Source organism: Balaenoptera ricei, chromosome 19 (genome assembly GCF_028023285.1).
Source record: "Balaenoptera ricei isolate mBalRic1 chromosome 19, mBalRic1.hap2, whole genome shotgun sequence".
Classification (NCBI taxonomy): Eukaryota; Metazoa; Chordata; class Mammalia; order Artiodactyla; family Balaenopteridae; genus Balaenoptera; species Balaenoptera ricei.
In genome coordinates, this window is record NC_082657.1 from 10,778,694 (window position 1) to 10,798,018 (window position 19,325).

General features: G+C 45.4%; 1 protein-coding gene and 2 pseudogenes across 1 annotated transcript; all 3 read left to right on the plus strand.

Moving 5' to 3' along the window:
• The window catches only part of LOC132353967 (carcinoembryonic antigen-related cell adhesion molecule 1-like), a 902,477-nt pseudogene that overhangs the window by 99,803 nt on the left and 783,349 nt on the right, over nucleotides 1-19,325 (plus strand).
• LOC132353349 (zinc finger protein 560-like) overlaps nucleotides 1-19,325 on the plus strand; it is a 36,556-nt pseudogene that overhangs the window by 15,241 nt on the left and 1,990 nt on the right.
• Nucleotides 1,779-4,135, plus strand: ZNF229 (zinc finger protein 229). Its single transcript, XM_059904490.1, has one exon. It carries the CDS (start codon nucleotides 2,175-2,177, stop codon nucleotides 3,471-3,473), a length of 1,299 nt encoding a protein of 432 aa, XP_059760473.1. The 5' UTR covers nucleotides 1,779-2,174; the 3' UTR covers nucleotides 3,474-4,135.

A 19,325-nucleotide genomic window follows, 5' to 3' on the forward strand; every position in this document is an offset into this window, starting at 1 on the left:
CGTCCCCCACCCTTGGTCTTGCCTGTGGATACGGCAGGTACTGTAGTAGGTGATTGTTGTGCGACTGCATTTCTGTTACTCAGTCCCGACCCTCTCATGCTTCCTTCATGATTTCCAGAGAGTGATATACCCAGAGGGAGTGAGGGGGTCTCCGGACTTCCTTCCCTCTGATAGAAGGAGACCGGCAGTGTAAGACAAGCAAGCCGGTAGCAGAGAGACTGTTCCAGCAGGTTGACAATCCTCTGATGGATTTCTCGCTTAACTCCAGTATCCTACAAGTTCGTGGCTATAAACGGGTTCATGTTACCTCAGCCTTAAAAGATAAAAACGACAGCCAATAAAGAATATCAGAAAGTATGGACACATCTTTCAAATCACGTGGAGCTCTGTGATAAATACGACAGTTGGCTGGCTCACCAGCAGTGACGGGAATACACTGAGATTTTTATGTCTCCAGACCTTATCCATAGCCCCTGGATTCCTGTTGAATATGCTCACAGAAGACACAGACACAGATGGAGCACTCGGAGGATTTGAGGCTTTGTTCCCTTTCCAAGTTCAGTTCACACATCCCAGCATCACAGTTACCCTGGGAGGTAGTGTGGTGAGAGTGCCCACAAGCGTGGGCTCTAAAATCAGGCTTGTATGATGGCATCCCAGCTCCGCACTTCCTCGTGCACGACGGACTAACTTAACTAGCCTACTTATCCTCTCTGTGCCTGGGTTTCCTCCTCTGTAAAATGAAGACATTGATGGTTCCTACCTCCATGTTATTCTGAGGGTTAAATAAGTTAATATGTGTACCTCTTTGGCACATAGGAAGTGTTATAAGAGCATTCGATATTATTGTTGTTGTTGTTATCAACAACAGCATTATCAAGTAAATAAGTAAATTTTTGCGTGTGTAAAATACCCTCCAGAATTTCTTTTTTGCTTGGCAGCTCTCTGATGAGACAGAGTCTGTAGCTAATAGGATCATATTCACATTTAGCCTTTGCTGTAGACCTGAAACTAACACAACAGTGTCAATCAACTATACTCCAATAAAAATTTAAAAAAAGAAAAACTTAAAAAAACTAAAAACAACAACAAAAAACCATTTAGCTTCAAAGCTTATTAATAGGAGCCTCTTCCTTTTTTCAGACACAGAATGAAGCACCACGATAGTTATGATACATAAAGCGGAATTTTTCTCTAGGCCGTTATCGGTCCAAGTCTGAAAGCCTGATATCCCTGAGCCAGTCTTGTACTTGTTCTCACAAGTTGCCTTTAACTCCATAGGAGACAAGGATGAGAAGGACATGGAGTATATTCAAGAAAAGGAATTAAGATTGCTTTTGCACAGAGAGCTCTCCTACTGGAAAATCTTGGAACAGGTGGCTGGTGAATTAACTCAGAATCAAGACCATAGAGTAAATCTTCAAGGGATGGATTTCCAGTTCTCAGAAGATGCTTCTCTCTGTCAAGCGGGGAAAGGAGCATCTACTCAGGGTTCTCAGATGGAAAATTTGGTAGACAGTCTTCAAGGGGATGGGTCCAGCAATTTAGAAGATCAAGAGTTTCCAGCCTGCAAAGCTGTGACACCTGTCTCCATTCAAGAATCTTGGATAAAAGCCTTTGTGAATGAGCCATGGAATGTTCAGGAAAGGTGTAAAAAAGTCGACATGGAAAATACAATATATAAATGTGACTGGGGTGATTATGGCTTCAGGATATCATGTGGTCATGATGACCACAGAAAACCTGAAAGAGGGAAACCACGTAACTGATAAATGTAGAGAAAACTGCATTAAAAAGTCAGTACTTCAACACCCTAACTCCGGAGAGAACGGCTTTAAAAGAAATGAACGTGGACATGGCCTCAGGGATGAATCAAACCTTCCCACTCAGCCAAGGGTGCCCTTGAAAGAGAAACCCTATAAATATCAAGAGTTTGCTAAGAGCTTGAGGCCAGGTGCCTGTCTGGAGAGACCTCAAAGAATCCCCACAGGAGACAAATCCTTTAAAAATACCCAGCACGGTCGGGTCTTCAGGCAGAACACACACCTTCACAGCCTCCCCGGGGCCCACGCAGGAGACATGCCCTATGGATGCGATGTCTGTGGCAAGGGGTTCAGGTATAAATCAGTCCTTCTCATTCACCAGGGAGTGCACACGGGAGAGAAACCTTATAAATGCGAGGCAGGCGGCAAGGCCTTCGGGCGAAGCTCCAACCTGCTTGTCCATCACCGGGTCCCCACTGGGAGAAACCGTATAAATGCAGCAAGTGCAGGAAAGGCTTCAGCTACAGCTCGGTGCTTCAGGTCCATCAGAGGCTGCACAGGGGGGAGAAGCCCTACACATGCAGCGAGTGTGGCAGAGGATTCTATGCTAAGTCCACCTTACGTAAGCATCAGCATGTCCACCTGGGGGAGAAGCCCCATAGCTGTGTCAAATGCCAGAAGGGATTCAGTTGTAGCTTGCATCTCAGCAGTCATCAGAAAACGCACCCAGGAGAGAAACCCTACCAGTGTGACCAGTGCGACAAGGGTTTCAGTCACAACTCACACCTCCAGGCTCACCAGAGGGTTCACACGGGTCAGCGCCTCTATGAGTGTGATGTGTGTGGGAAGAGCTTCAGCTACAGCTCGGGGCTTCTCACACATCAGAGACTGCATACAAGAGAGAAGCCCTACAGATGGGAGTGTGGGAAAGGCTTCAGCCGAAGCTCAGACCTCCACGTCCATCAGAGGGTCCACACGGGAGAGAAGCCCTACAGATGCACCAAGTGGGGAAAGGCTTCCAGCGGAATTCAGACCTTCACAGTCACCAGAGGGTCCACACGGGGGAGAGGCCCTACATCTATGACGTGTGTGGGAAGGGCTTCATTTACAGCTCTGACCTCCTCCTCCTTCAGAGGGTCCACATGGGAGAGAAACCCTGTAAATGCACCGAGTGCAGCAAAGGCTTCAGTTACAGCTCAGGACTTCTCATCCACCACAGGGTCCACACGGACGAGAGACCATACCGATGCAAAGAGTGCGGAAAGGGCTTCAGATGCACCTCGAGCCTCCACAAACATCAATGAGTCCACACGGGCAAGAAGCCCTACACGTGTTGAGTGGGGCAAGAGATTCAGCTATGGTTCCAACCTTCTCACCCACCAGACACTGCACATGGGAGAGAAGCCCTACACTTGTTACGAATGTGGAAAGGGCTTCCGGTACGGCTCAGGTCTCCTCAGTCATAAGAGAGTGCACACTGGAGAGAAACCCTATAGATGTGATGTGTGTGGGAAGGGCTACAGTCAGAGCTCACATCTCCAAGGCCATCAGAGGGTCCACACTAGCGAGAAGCCCTATAAATGCAAGGAGTGTGGGAAGGGCTTTGGTCGAAGCTCCTGTCTCCATGTCCATCAGAGGGTCCACACTGGAGAGAAGCCCTACAAGTGTGCAGAGTGTGGGAAAGGCTTCAGTTATAGCTCAGGTCTGTGAAATCACCAGAGGGCGCATTTAAGCGAGGAACCTTACAAGGAGACCTGAGTTGAGGTCTCCCGTCAGAACTCAGAACTTTACATTCATCTCAGCGCCAAGGCAAGAGACAAACGTCATGGACGTGATGTGTAGGGAGGTCTGCAGGAGAGACTGACCTTTTCATAGCAGCTGGTCTGTCTAGGAAGGGAAAATCTGGAAGTTTGGTAAATAGGGAAAACACTTCAATCACAAACTTCAGTCTTTTTTTTTTTTAATTTATTAATTTATTTTTGGCTGCGTTGGGTCTTCGTTGCTGTGCGCAGGCTTTCTCTAGTTGTGGCGAGCAGGGGCTACTCTTCGTTGCGATGCGAGGGCTTCTCATTGCAGTGGCTTCTCTTGTTGCGGAGCACAGGCTCTAGGCGTGCAGGCTTCAGTAGTTGTGGCACATGGGCTTCAGTAGTTGTGGCTCGCAGGCTCTAGAGCGCAAGCTCAGTAGTTGTGGCACACAGGCTTAGTTGTTCTGTGGCATGTGGGATCTTCCCGGACCAGGGCTCGAACCCGTGTCCCCTGCATTGGCAGGCGGATTCTTAACCACTGCGCCACCAAGGAAGCCCCACTTTTACATATTTTACTTTATAACAAAGAGTATATATCAATTTTATAGCAACAGTAAAGCTATTTTTTAAAAATTAGTCTGCTGGAACAATCCCTTATAGTCAAGGATCCATGTTATAATCTCTATAATTTTTTTTTCTTTTTCTACTGTTCACTTAGCACCCAGTACCAAATACAAGTTATACAAATGAACTGTGAAATTTGTGATTTAGATACTTTCAGAGGCTACATCATTTTTGCTGGCTGGTAGGAGATGAGGTGGCCTGGATAATTGGGAGGACCCGTTTGGCACTTCTGTTCTACATTCTGGCCCTCTGGGACCCGTGAGCCCACGAGCCTGGCTTCATAGAGGATGGCGCACCATGACTCCAATCTGACTCCTGCATCTGGGTGACTCAGGAGACCTGAGACTTGGCCTGTGCTGAGTTCCTTTCTGCTATCTACGGCTGCAAGAAAAAGAATCTAAGTTATAGGCATACGTCAAAGATATTGCAGGTTTGATTCCAAACCACTGCTATATGCGAATATTGCAAGAAAAGCAAGTCACACGAATTTTTTGGTTTCCCAGTGTATGTTTACACTACACCGTAGTCTGTTAAGTATGCAATAGCATTATGTCTAAAAAACAACTTAATTTAAAAATACTTTATTCCTGGGGAATTCCCTGGCAGTCCAGTGGCTAGGACTCAGCACTTTCACTGCCGTGGGCCTGATCCCTAGTTGGGGAACTAAGATCCTGCAAGCCACGTGGCATGGCCTAAATAAATAAATAAATAACAAAAGTATTTTATTGCTAAAAAATGCTAACCATCATCTGAGCCTTCAGTGAGTTGTAATCTTTTTGCAACAGTTAACGCCAAAGATCACTGATCACAATAAAAGAATTTAAAAAAACAAAAGAAAAAAAAAAGATCACTGATCACCCTGACAAATACAGCAATATTGACAAAGTTTGAAATACTGTGAGAATTACCAAAGTGTGACACAGAGACACGAAGTGAGCAAATGATGTTGAAAAAATGGCGCCAATAGACTTGCTTGCCACAGCCTTGCCACAGACTTTGTTTGTAATAAAAACACATTATCTGTGGAGTGCAGTAAAATGAGGTGTGCCTGCACTTTAGAAGGTGATAAGTACCAAGAAGGGAAAGGTAAAGTGGGGTAAGGCAGATGGTGAAGTGCCGGGGGCTGCTGCAGTTTTAAATAGGAATGTCATAGTAGACCTCACTGAGAGTAACATTTGAGCAAAGAATAAAGAAGGTGGAGCAAACTTTGTGGCCACCAAGGAAAAGAACATACCAGCAGAGGGAACAGTGATCAGGTTTGACAGCACAAAGCCCAGTGTGGTTGGACCAGAATGGGCAAGTGAGGAAGTAGTGGAAGATGAGGTCAAAGAGGAGAGGCTAAAAGAGAATAAATGAACTCAAATGTGGAGGATCTACATATTTATCACAAATATCACTGAGGCATATTAAAGAAAACATCCTCCTCCCCATCTGATAAAAAAAAGACTGTTAGGATCTGCCAAAATGAAGGCTGACTATCATGTCTGTGGCAGATTTTACTAGATTTTTTTTTTTAATCAGAGAAACTGAAATGTCAAGACATCAAATGACAAGAGACAGGCCGAAAGCACTGTTCTCTTTATGTGCCCCAAGTTGCAATGTCAAGCTATAGTTGAATATTTTTCCTCCAACTCCTGCCAATCACCAACTGTCTAATCTAGGATTAGAGCTGACACAGATTGTTCTCATCCATTTTTGTTTGTTTTTGTTTTTGGCTCTTTCCCTACAGGCCAGAATTATAGGCTCTAATGTAATCCTTATTCAATTTTAGGGCCCAATTCAATTAATCCCAATTCAAATTTAGGGCATCAGAAAGGACGTCTTCTGTAATAGAAATCTTAAACTGAGAGAAAGCATTAAGCCCCAACAAGGGAGACTTCTCAAAGAGAATGTGAAAACTTTACAAGTTTTCGTAATTTGTTGAAATTGGTCTCTTTAAAGAGAACCCCAGACTCAGTACTATTCCCCTGATAAAGGACAGCAGCTACTTACTAGTTACTTCTTCCTGCTTCTCCAAAGGGGGAAATTACAGGGTTATGTCAGGTCTTAAGCATGGAAGGTTTTCCAGAGTCCCCTTCAATAGAAACAACCCGTGAAAAAAGAAAGTAAATTTTCATTGAAAAGTTACGTGTTTATAAAACTAAAGGGTATGTGTTCAAAATAAGAACCTATGAAGATTTTCACTAAAATACAAGTGCTCATTTCCAGGTGTTAAGATATTGACTCTTACCTCTCCTTTTTTTATCATGGATAGAGAGAGGTTTTTTAAAATTATTATGAACATTTCACTGTTATTTTATCGCTATTGTGATTGTTACTATTATTTTAGAAAAATAAAGTCCGGGGACCCAGCGGCACCATGAACCCCTGGGCAACCGGGCGCGGACGCAGGTGCCGCGCAGGGGATTCTGGGGGTTGTAGTCCGCAGGCTACCTTGCGCATGCGCCGTGGTTCCTGAGGGGGGGCTGTGGGCGACTTATTTTGGGGCGCTGAGGTGCGTGCGGCCCGGACCGCGCCCCCTTCCGAGGTATCACTGGGCATGGGGGTGGGGAGGTGGGAAGCTGTAACCGGCCCTATCTACTGGAATAGGAGGAGTTGGAAGCGGGGACGGGTGACCGATAAAAGGGCCTTTTCGGCGGGGCGGGGTGGTGAGGGGCTCCGGCCCGGCCTCCCTGAGGTGCAGTCGGGAGAGCTTGGGCTCGTTTGCGATGATTGATTCAGGTGGTTCCCCTGCAGGCTGCTGGGTCATGGCTTGGGATGTGCATCCCCGGGTCAGGCTTGGTGTCCGTCTTGGCACATGCATCTCGACCCAGACCGGGGACCGGGGGCATTGGCTCAGGTTTTGGAGATGCTGGTTTTCGGCCATGAGCCCCTGACTGGGGAGAGGAATTGACTCAAGCAGTTCATCTCCGATATGGGGGACGGCTTGGGCTGTTCATTCCTCACTTAGGCGGGGGGCGATTTTGGCTCAGCACGCCTAGATTCTTGGAGTCTTGGATTCTGAGCTCTAGGTTTGGGTTTGGCAGCTCTGACTCCAGCGGGGCATTCTTTTTTTATGAGTTTTTTTTTTAATGTATTTATTTATTTATTCATTTTTGGCTGTGTTGGGTCTTCGTTTCTGTGCGAGGGCTTTCTCTAGTTGTGGCAAGCGGGGGCCAGTCTTCATCGCGGTGCGCGGGCCTCTCACTATCACGGCCTCTCTTGTTGCGGAGCACAGGCTCCAGACGCGCAGGCTCAGTAGTTGTGGCTCACGGGCCTAGTTGCTCTGCGGCATGTGGGATCTTCCCAGACCAGGGCTCGAACCCGTGTCCCCTGCATTAGCAGGCAGATTCTCAACCACTGCGCCACCAGGGAAGCCCCAGAGGGGCATTCTTGACTTTAGGGCGGAAGTTCTGGCCTCTGGAAATAGGGGGGCAGCTGAGACTGTACATCCCTTCTTTACGGGGATAAATCTGGAGTATGTCTCTGAATACAGTTTGAAAAGAACTGCCCCAAATTATTAACCCCATCCTCACCTCGCATGCTATGAGCCAGGGAGTGCAATCTTTGGGGATTGTGACACATAGTAAATTGTTAAATTGCAGTCAACAAATTTGAACACTGCCTCCACATTTGATAAAATTAGAGAATTACTGTTAATTTTTGAAGTGTAATATTAGCATTTTTAAAATGATTTCATATCTTTCAATGGTACTTAATGAAATATTTATGGACGAAATAATATGATGTCAGGGATTTGCTTCAAAATAATATGTGAGGGCTTCCCTGGTGGCGCAGTGGTTAAGAATCCGCCTGCCAATGCAGGGGACACGGGTTCAAGCCCTGGTCGGGGAAGATCCCACATGCCGCGGAGCAACTAAGCCCATGCGCCGCAACTACTGAGCTTGCGCTCTAGAGCCCGCGAGCCACAACTACTGAAGCCCGCACTCCACAACTACTGAAGTCCGCGTGCCTAGAGTCCATGCTCCACAACAAGAGAAGCCATCGCAATGAGAAGCCCTCTCACCGCAATGAAGAGTAGCTCCTGCTTGCCGCAACTAGAGAAAGTCCACGCGCAGCAACGAAGACCCGATGCAGCCAAAAATAGATAAATAAATGAATTTATTAAAAATAAATAAATAAAAAGGAAATGATCTAGTTAAAAATTAATAATAATAATATGTGAGTATGTGGGGAACCGGTAGAGGTGTAGTTGAAATGAAAGTGACCACGTGTTAATACTTTTTTAAGCCAAGTGATTGGTACCTGAGGGTTCATTATGCTATTCTGCCTGCCTTGTGTGTGTTAGAAATTTCCGTAATTAAATATTTTGGAAACAATTTTCCAGTTAACTAACTAGGAAGTGCCTGAAGCATAGGAAGGTTCCATTTTCCTCTTAGTTACACATAGTATATGGGGCCAGACCTTGGGGATTCCCCCTCAGATTAGACCCCTATGCCCTGAGAGTCACTGTGAGCTCCAAGGTGCAGTCAGAGCTTCAGCCCTTTCAATAAAATTCTGTAGTTTTCGTCCTTAATGAAATTGATTCATAGGTCGTTCATGTCTTTTGTCTGTTGCAAATGGGATAATTTTTTTCTTCTATCTCTGTAAGTATAGGTGTGTTTTTCAACATCTCAAACCTAATATTTCCAAAACTGAGCTCCTGATTTTCAAAACCTGCCCCTCCTATAGTCTTCCCCATCTCTGTAAACGGCAACTCCATCCTCCCAGTCACTGAGGCCAAGGCTTTCTCTCCTGTCTTTCTTTTCCAGCCCACATGCAAGCCATCAGCAGATCCCGTTGACCAGATCATCAGTATAAATGCAGGACCCAAACATTTCTCACTCCCTCCGCCTCTACAGCCCTGATCCAAGGCACCGTCATTCCTGGCTGGGATTTTGTGAAAACCTCCTAACTAGTCTTCCTGCTCCTCCTCTTGCCATTGGTAGTCCATTCTTAACAGCAGCCAGCGTGATCCTGTTAACACCCAAGTTAAATCATGTCACTCTGTTCAAAATCCTCCCTGTTGCTTCGAAGTAATGAGACTAACAGCCCACATCCTTCAAGTGACCTTACACCATCTAACCCCTGGCTCTCATTTACCTGTATTTCATCTCCTCTTGCTCATTCCCTCACTCCACTTTAGGCATGTGCCATGAATGCTGCCACCTCAGGGTCTTTGCACTTGCTGTTTCCTGTGTCTAGAACATTCTCTACAGATACTTGCATTGCTCACTCCCTTACTTACTTATTCCCTTATCTTTACTCACATATCACCTCAGTGAGCCCTTTCCTGACCACCCTGTTTCACTCCCCATCCCCCTTCCCCCCCCCCTTTTTTTTTTTTGCTCCATAGCACTGACCACTGCGGTATCTTCAGCGTCCAGATCACTGCCTGGCACCCAGTAGGTACTTAATAAATATGCGTTGCACAAGGGAATGCAGTCCCTGACCTCTCTGAGCTTAGAGCCAAAAGCAGAAGATAATTAAGCCACTACAATATAGTGGTATGGTAGGAGACGTGGTACCTGCCGTGGTCTGAATGTTTGTGTCCCCCTCAAATTCATATGTTGAAATCCTAAGGGCCAGAGTGATGGTATTAAGAGGTATGGCTTTGGAAGGTGATTAGGTCCTGAGGTCAGAGCCCTCATGAATGAGATTCATGCCTTTCTAAAAGAGGCCTGAGAGAGCTCCCTTGCCCCTTCTGCCATGTGAAGATACAACAAGAAGTCTGCGACCTGGAAGGGGGTCCTCACCCCGATCTTGGAATTCCAGCCTCCAGGACTGTGAGAAGTAAATTTCTGTTGTTTATAAGCCACACAGTCTGTTGTAGTGGCTGGAACAGACTAACACAGTATCTAATGTAGTAGGGGTTATCAAGGAAGGCTTCCTGGAGGAAGTAACATTGTAACTGAGACCTGAAAGAAAATAATAATAATAATAACAACAACACAGTGTTCAGACTCTTTAACATGACATCCAAGATTCTTCGGGATTTGGCCGCTGGTGATGTTTCCGGCACCATCCTAGCCACCCTGCCCTGTTGTGATTTTCTGTGTTCCTGTCTGTACCCAGTGCTTCCTGTCTCTGATTGGACCACAGTATTTCCCATATCTGTTCTCTTGCCCATACTGCCACTGTGGCCCTTTATCCTTTCCCTTCCTTGTCAGTTTGGCAGATGCCTACTGTTTCTTCAGACATGAGCTACAGCTCCACTGTCATCTCTCTAAAGCCTTCCCTGACTGCCTGGACCCCTCTCAGGGAGTGTTGGGTTCCTATTTCCCTGTGTCTTTCTTCGATTTTGTGGAGTGTCTGTTGCAGCCCTTCTCACATTCCCGTGAATGAATTGGCTCACTTCTGTACCCCCTACTTTGCCTCCCCTTTAGATCAAGGACTCAATCTTACTTTTATAGCTGCAGCTCTTAGCTCACAGCCCAGTGCACAATAGCCAGCACTTACTGACTCCTCACTCTATGTGAGGCAATGTTCTGACCACTTTACATGTAATAACTTATCAAATTCCCAAAACCACACTATGAAATAGGTTCTCTTAATATCCTGTCTCGTGCAGATGCAGGAACTGAGGCACCACAGCCAATGAATGACAAGGCCAAGCTTCGAGGCCCACAACCAGTGAATGACAAAGCCAGGCCTGGAACCCAAGCAGTCTGGTTTCAGAGTCTACTGTCTCAACAGCCAGGCTCTGCTGCCTTTTCTCATAGTCAAATATGAGCAGTTTTCCTTGCACTTTTGATCTCACAATCTGACCTCTTCAGTCTAAAAAGTAAGTTTGGCCAAGGCCCAGACTTCCCCATTCATTCACTTATTTGGCACCTGTTGCATGCTAAACTTGCCACATGTACATGAATAATACAATCTCTATTCATACGGAGCACATGTTACAGGAGAGGAAGCAAAAAGTAACCAGAAAACTTGCAGTACAGTGTGAAAAGTGTTAACAATGGATGTCTGTACAAGATCCTGTGGTCTGACTGTAGTAGAATGATCCCCTTGGGTGGGGTATACGAGACGGTCATTAGAAAAGACCTTCCCTAGTCCCATAGTTCACAGTCACTTGAACCTAGCCAGTAATAGGCTTTGTCCTGTGCACAAGCCGTGTCTCACTAGTCTTAGGTTTTTGAATGGGCTTTCTGAGGTTAGGACTGCAGTATACAGTTGTGCAGGTTGGGTACTGCGCAAAGAGACCACATCTAAAGTGTGCTATTCATGTTAAGGAATACATGCGCACACACACACACAGTTTTTCAGCAGGTAGCAGTAAAAGTGTCTTGTTTTAACAAAATCAGTGTATTATAGTAATTTTCCAACAGGTGGAAGGAAAGGATCTTGAGGCAGGGGTGTGTTTTCCTAATTTGTCCAAAGGCAAATAAGAGTGGATAAGGGACTGCCCTGTCTGCAGTCCTGCCACAGGCCTAAGGGCTGAAAGTGATTTCATAGAGTCCTTTGGCTCAGAGAGTCACAGATCACAGATCTACAACTCTGACTTGATCACATGACATTGACCCTCCCACACACAGAGGAAATGGTCTTTATCCTGGTCCCCAGATGATTCCACGTGGTTGCTAGGTACATCTAGAAGAGTTCAGTTTAGTCTCTCTCCTCAGTTCTGCAGCCTTTCTTTCTTTTTCTTTTTCTTTTTTTTTAAATATTTATTTATATATTTGGCTGAGCCGGGTCTTCGTTGTGGTATGCGGAATCTTCGTTGCAGCATGCATACGGGATCTAGTTCCCTGACCAGGGTTCGATCCTGGGCCCCCTGCATTGGGAATGCAGAGCCTTACCCACTGGACCACCAGGGAAGTCCCAGGGGCTTATATTTCTAATTGTATTTCTGGGCAGCTGCAGTTCCAAATTCAGCTGCAGCTTGCCCTCTAGGTCCTCTCTGCATCAAGAGGTTGCTATGGGCACCTGGTCTCCTTCCTGCTGCAGTAACTCAGATCAGAGTGATGATCGGATTAAGTGAATGAGAGGCATTGGTGGGGGGAGAGTGTGTGGGCTCTGGCAGGTGAGGAAAAGCAAGGGTCTTGAGGCATCATGTGCAATATTATCTTTGGTTTTCTAGCTCAGGATCCACTCCCCACCTTTCCACCCTGCTCTCTGCCCTGAGAGGCCGCCATTGCCCTCTGGCCTGGCTTGTCTTTGGCCAATGGGCAGTCACAACAGGAGAATTTGGAGAGAGGGAGACGAGTGAGTTGGAGTATGTAATCCCTCGATTCTCTCTCTGCTGGGTTGTCACAGGTTGGCTGCACTTCTCAACAAAAAGTTACAGCTCCTCATATACTAAGAAGGAAATACAATAATAGTGTACTAATGACTTGGTTGTGAAGAAAATGTCACAGTCACAGTAATATGAAAACTGAATATAACCAGAAACAATGTAGATGCCCTTCAAAGGTGAACAGTTATACAGAGCGTGGTACATACATAGCATGGAATATGACTCAGCAATTAAAAAAGAACAAACTATGGATACACACAACAATCTGGATGACCCTCCAAAGAATTATGCCAAGTGACAAACAGCAATCCCCAAAGTGCACATGCTGCATGTTTCCATTTATATAACATTCTTTTTTTTTCATTTTATTATTATTTATTTTATTTACTTATTTTTGGCTGCATTGGGTCTTTGCTGCTGCGCGCGGGCTTTCTCTAGTTGCAGTGAGCAGGGGCTACTCTTCGCTGCGGTGCACGGGCTTCTCATTGTGGTGGCTTCTCTTGTTGCAGAGCATGGGCTCTAGGCGCCAGGGCTTCAGGAGTTGTGGCTCACGGGCTTAGTTGCTCCGCAGCACGTGGGATCTTCCCGGACCAGGGCTCGAACCTGTGTCCCCTGCACTGGCAGGCGGATTCTTAACCACTGCGCCACCAGGGAAGCCCTATATAACATTCTTGAAATGAAAAAAGTATAGAAATAGAGAACAGATTAATGGTTGCCAGTTGCCAGAGAGGGGAGGGCTGAAGGGAAGGGGGGGGGGTGATTATAAAAGGGCAACATGATAAATCCTTTTGGTGATGGAAATGTTCTGTACCTCGTTTGTATCATTGTCAATATCCCGGTACTATGGTTTTGCAAGATGCTACCACTGAAGGAAACTGGATAAAGGATACATGGGATCTCTCAGTATTATTGCTTATAATTGTATGTGAATCTACAATTATCTCAAAATAAAAAGTTTACTTAAAAAAACTGAACCCTGGGACTTCCCTGGCGGTCCAGTGGTTAAGATTCCGCACTTCCGCTGCAGGGGGCGCAGGTTCGATCCCTGGTCGGGGAACTAAGATCCCGCATGCCAAACAAAACAACAAACAAACAAAAAAGGGAGCAGAAGAAGCCGCCTGTCACCTTAGATCTCTCTCCAAATGAGCAATTCCGGAGCCTCTTTTCCAGTCATTAGGATGTAAGTGATGTCAGTACATTCACACGTCTGAGAAAAGGAAAAAGAATGTGTCAGTTTTGACCCTAAAGCTTGAGGAGAGAAACAGGAGTTACACAAGGATCTGGGATGTGGGGGGATGGCTTGAGGAGGTGGGAATTCGGTCTGGTGAGAGTGAGAAGAGAGGAAAAGATATCTTGGGAGAGAAGAATGTGTGAGAAAATTTTCCAGATCAGAAGGAACCAATATTCATTCACAACTTGTTAAACCCTTGGTCTCGTGGATTCTTTCTTCTTGGCAGTTCTGCCTTCTCTGGCTCCTGCCCGTTCTAAGAGGAAGACAGTATGATTAAGCTCCAGGTAAGTTAAAGTTTCCTTTCTTTCTCTTAAATGCCATGTCCATTGGATATCTCTATTTTCCAAAAGGAAGACAGCAATTTTTGAGTGACTCATATGGTAGGCACTTTACCTTGTTTATGACAGCTGGGAGAGGTAGTGGCATTATTCCCTTTGGAGAAATGAAGAAACAGGCTCAGGAAGGTCAAGATGTCTGGTTCAGAGCTGCTCCAAGTGCAGTTTGCACACCAGTGCCAGTCGATGAGCTGCTTGTCCCTGGTCCACAAGAGATAAGTACAGAAATACAGAAATCAGGAGTAAGCGTTGAGAAACTTTTATAGCGATTTGGTATTGCCACAGCATTTGAGTGCACGATCAGTATACATGACTACACTCTGAGTAGTAAGATTTGAATGGACATGTAACAATCTGGGTTCAACCAGCTAAGCAGAACCAGTAGGAGATAAATATTAAAAGATTTATTATGGGAGGGGTGGGGGAGGGAAGGATTCGGAGTTTGGGATTAGCAGATGCAAACTATTATACATAGAATGGATAAAGAACAAGGTCCTACTGTATAGCACAGGGAACTATATATATTCAATATCCTGTGATAAACCATAATGGAAAAGAATATGAAAAAGACTGTATATATATGTATAACTGAATCACTTTGCTGTACAGCAGAAATTTACACAACATTGTAAATCAACTATACTTCCGTAAAAAAAATTTTTTTAAAGATTTTTAAAATAAATTTTTTATAATTTATTTTCCCTGCAGTTCAATTTTTATTATTATTATTATTTTTATTTATTATTTTTTGGCTGTGTTGGGTCTTCGTTGCTGCGCGCAGCCTTCCTCTAGTTGCAGCAAGCGGGGGCTACTCTTCGTTGCGGTGCTCAGGCTTCTCATTGCAGTGGCTTCTCTTGTTGTGGAGCACGGGCTCAAGGCACACAGGCTTCAGTAGTTGTGGCTCGCGGGCTCTAGAGTGCAGGCTCAGTAGTTGTGGCGCATGGGCTTAGTTACTCCGTGACATGTGACATCTTCCTGGACCAGGGCTCGAACCCGTGTCCCCTGCATTGGCAGGCGGATTCTTAACCGCTGCACCACCAGGGAAGCCCCTAAAGATTTATTATAAAGAATTAGCTTATGCGATTGTGGGGGCTGGGAAAGTCAGAAATCTACAGGGCAGCCCGTTAGGAAGGTCAAGGCTGGAACTCTCGACCCAGTGAAGCTGCTGTCTGCGGGTGAAAGTTCTCCTCTCAGGGAAGCCTTAGCTCTGCTCTTAAGGCCTTTCAGCTGATTGAAGCAGCCCCCAGCCCCCGCAGATTATGTAGAGTAACCTCCCTTAGAGTCAACTGATTATGGACTTTAATCACATCTACAGAATATCTGTACAGCACCACCTCGATTAAAGTTTGATTCAATAACTGGGGACTGTAGTCTAGCCAAGCTGATACATCAAAAAGACCATCGTGGGGTGGAGGCAAGGATTTTTTAAAATCATGAGCAATGTTTTAATTATGAAAATACACAAAAAGAGAAAATAGTACTATGAATCTCCATATATAACACCTGTCATGCAGTTTCAACAATTAACATTTTGCCACATTTGCTTAATCTTTTTTCTCACTTTTCTTTATTCTTTCCCAAAGTATTTTCAGAGAATTTTAAAGACTAATGCAGGTAGCATGTTATTTCATACTGTACTGTTTTTTTTTCTGAGTTTATCACTTTTTTTTTTAAAATAAATTTATTTATTTATTTATGGCTGCATTGGGTCTTCATTGCTGTGCACAGGCTTTCTCTAGTTGTGGTGAATGGGGGCTACTCTTCACTGCAGTGCGTGGGCTTTTCATTGCAGTGGCTTCCCTTGCGGTGGAGCACAGGCTCTAGGCACATGGGCTTCAGTAGTTGTGGTACACAGGCTTAGTTGCTCCGCGGCATGTGGGATCTTCCCGGACCAGGGCTCGAACCCGTGTCCCCTGCATTGGCAGGCGGATTCTTAACCACTGTGCCACCAGGGAAGTCCCTCACTTTCTTAAAGTAACTTACTATATGCAGCTAAAATAAACAAGCTCACACTTTCACCCTTTGCCAGGAAAACATCTTGCCCAAGTACACAAATTCAGTAGGTTATACTTTCTGTCTTCTAAGTTACTGCCAGCAAGAGTTTTACAAAACGTTTCATGGCTACATCACCCAGGTTACCATTTTCCCAACCTCTTCTAATAGTTTCCTCAGCTATTGCAGGCTGGCCCCAAAACCAATGCCATATGTATTTATTTGGTGCACTCTGCTTGTGGTAACAGTTTTTGTGTCTGTTAGCTCGGTTGTGTTGGACAATGGCAGAGGGGCAAGAGAGTAAGCAGAAATTTTCAAGACCCCTTAAGGCCTAAGCTTAGAATTGGAACAAGTCATGTGGCCAAATCCAAAGTCAAGAGGCAAGGAAATACACTCAGGTCTTTTAGTGGAATTGGAGAGCATGAGAGAGAATATTTCTAAATAGCAATCTAATTGACCACACACTCCTGTATATTCCAGTATGTATTTCTAAAAACAGAAATGGACTAAGAGTATCAATACATTTTTGCTATTGTCTAATACCCAGACAATAATCAAATTTCCCTGATTATCTCAAAAATGCTTCTTTTTGGTGTCCTTCAGTACGTTTCTCTTTCCACAGTATCTCCTGTAGGTGCAAGCATTCAAGCTGTTACAAGGGTACTTCATAGATGGTGCTGGGTGCTAAGGAAAAGATTTAAAAATTTTTGCATTCATGTTTATTGATTTATACATTTATTTTATTAATATTTTTGGACTGTCCTTGTACCGGAACCCTATAGCAATCCCTGCATAGGATCCCAGCAAGGGATCCACCCAGCTGCAAGGGTGGCCAGCAAATGGGTATTTTGTTTTCCCAGACTCTGTAGTTGAGGCTATGGAGGGAGAAGGTGGGTAGGCTGGGCGAGCCCTCATTCTTAACCCCTTCTCCCTACAGTGTCTGTGCCACGTGGGCTGTAGGACATCAGTACGTATTTCCTGGCTCACTACCTCCAACTCCATTCCCTCCCCTAACCTTGCAGAATCCCTCTAGCGGTCCCCAGCTCCAGAGCCTAACTGAGAGCCAGTTGTCAGATTAGAAATGTGATTTGTGGGGCTTCCCTGGTGGCGCAGTGGTTAAGAATCCGCCTGCCAATGCAGGGGACGCGGGTTCGAGCCCTGGTCTGGGAAGATCCCACATGCCGCGGAGCAACTAAGTCCGTGTGCCACAACTACTGAGCCTGTGCTCTGGAGCCTGCGAGCCACAACTACTGAGCCCAAGTGCCACAACTACTGAAGCCAGGGCGCCTAGAGCCCGTGCTCCACAACAAGAGAAGCCACCACAATGAGAAGCCCATGCACCACAATGAAGAGTAGCCCCCAATCTCTGCGACTAGAGAAAGCCTGCACACAGCAACAAAGACTCAACGCAGCCAAAAATAAATAAATTAATTTAAAAAAAAAGAAAGAAATGTGATTTGCAGAGCCCCAGCTCCAGCGTTAGAAATTGTGGTTTAAAAGTGAGGGTTTGGGGAATCCCCTGGTGGCCCAGTGGTTAGGACTTCATGCTTTCACTGCCGTGGCCCCGGGTTCAATCCCTGGTCAGGGAACTAAGAGGGTTTGGAGCAAGAAGACCACAACTTAATGACTGGCACAAAAGCTTCCAACGTGGCTCTTCTTCCAGGGGTCATTTGTGCAGATGATGAATGTGGCATGTGCTTGACGTTTTAGGAAACTGTGACCTTCAAGGATGTGGCTGTGGTCTTCACCGAGGAAGAGCTTTTGCTATTGGACTCCACCCAGATAAACCTGTACCAAGACGTGATGCTGGAGAACTTCAGGAACCTGGTCTCTGTGGGTGAGAACAGCGACCTCCCTGTAAGTAAGCATCAAACCACTGGTCCTGTTTTCTCAAGTGGTCAGCTTCACACCAGATAGAATATTCCAGTTGGAGCACAAAGGGAAACTTTGGCCACCAGAGAGAAATCTCCTAAGAGATGCACGTGCAGGTGGGAACCTGCAGTTAATGAGTTTTAGCGGATAACTGTGAGCAGGTGGTCCCCTGTAAGGTGTTGGTGAGGAGCCCTTGTCAACGCTGCGCCCCCTGCCCTGTGGGCATCTGATGCAGTTGGCAAGCCTACCCTGACCTCCTCACACGTTTAAGTTCTCATTCTCTCCTCATATTTCTCAGAGTGAGATTGAGAAAATTCACACATTACCAAGGCCTTGGTCCCTTGGTTGCCTCTAGAGCAAAACCAATGTTTTGGACAAACTAGTGTTAAAGGAACCAAATTAGGATCTGGTTGGTAGTCAGTGCAATATAAGTGTCTGCTGATTTGCTTCCTTGCTGATCAATATCTAACCTAATTTCAATTTCTCAGAGCCCCATATACAGATATGTATTACCTCAGTTTAGTTTATGAGATTGTTGCTATCATTGGCCCCCTTTTACCAAGGAAACAACTGAGGCACAGAGTGGGTAAGTAACTTGCCCAGGGTCACCCAGCTTGTCAGAGGAACTAGGATTTGAACCTTCCCAATCTGGCTGTAGACCCTGTGCTTGTAATAACCAGGTGACACTAAGTACCACTATGTCCATAGATTATAAACAGGGCTCCTTGGGCTGAATCTGCAGGATGCAACCCCATTGGTGAGTCCTGAAATCAAGTGACCATGTCATAACTAGCAGTTTTTGAAAAGCAAAATAGATTAATGGGCTAGAACACAAAAGGATTTATCAGAGTACATTGCACCTGGTAAGGTAAGTCTCAGCTGATAAAACTATTTTAGTTTATGGTATGTGTCTATGTGTAGGTACTGGGTCACAGTGTAAATGCTTTTCTTACTATGGGTACAGTCAAAACAGGTGGAAAACTGCTGCTTTAAACCTGTTTCCCTTTTCTCTGACACCACCTTATGAACCAGTCACTCTCAATAAAATGACTCAGAAAATTACCTTGAACCAGAAGCAGTGTCCAGCTGGTCTTAACCGTGGTTTTTGTGACATTTTGAAGCCTATTTTTGGGTGCCAAGGGTGTGACCATCCTCTTCTGCCTCAAACCCCTGTTTCTTATGACCCTTTAGTACAGTCTTGCTTCCCTGGGTGCCAGGTCATTGACAGTTTCATGCTGCCCATTCTCATAGCCATGGCTGTTTGAGATTCTGCAGTAACCTCAAAGGGGAGAAGTTGAGGAATTGGATGGCAGGATCTTGGTGGACTTTATCTCTTCATAAAGCCAGGGAACCTCAGGAAAGATAAAAAGGATGTCTCATATTTCAAAGTATTATCCCCGTTTCAATCCCCACTGCAGCTGTAGGCCCACCATGTACAGTTGTGAAGGTTGTACACAAATATACATGATAGTTCTATCCCATATAACAGTGATGTAAAGGAAGGGACATGGTTAGGAGATAGGACTTGTTACTTGTTTCTGCAGC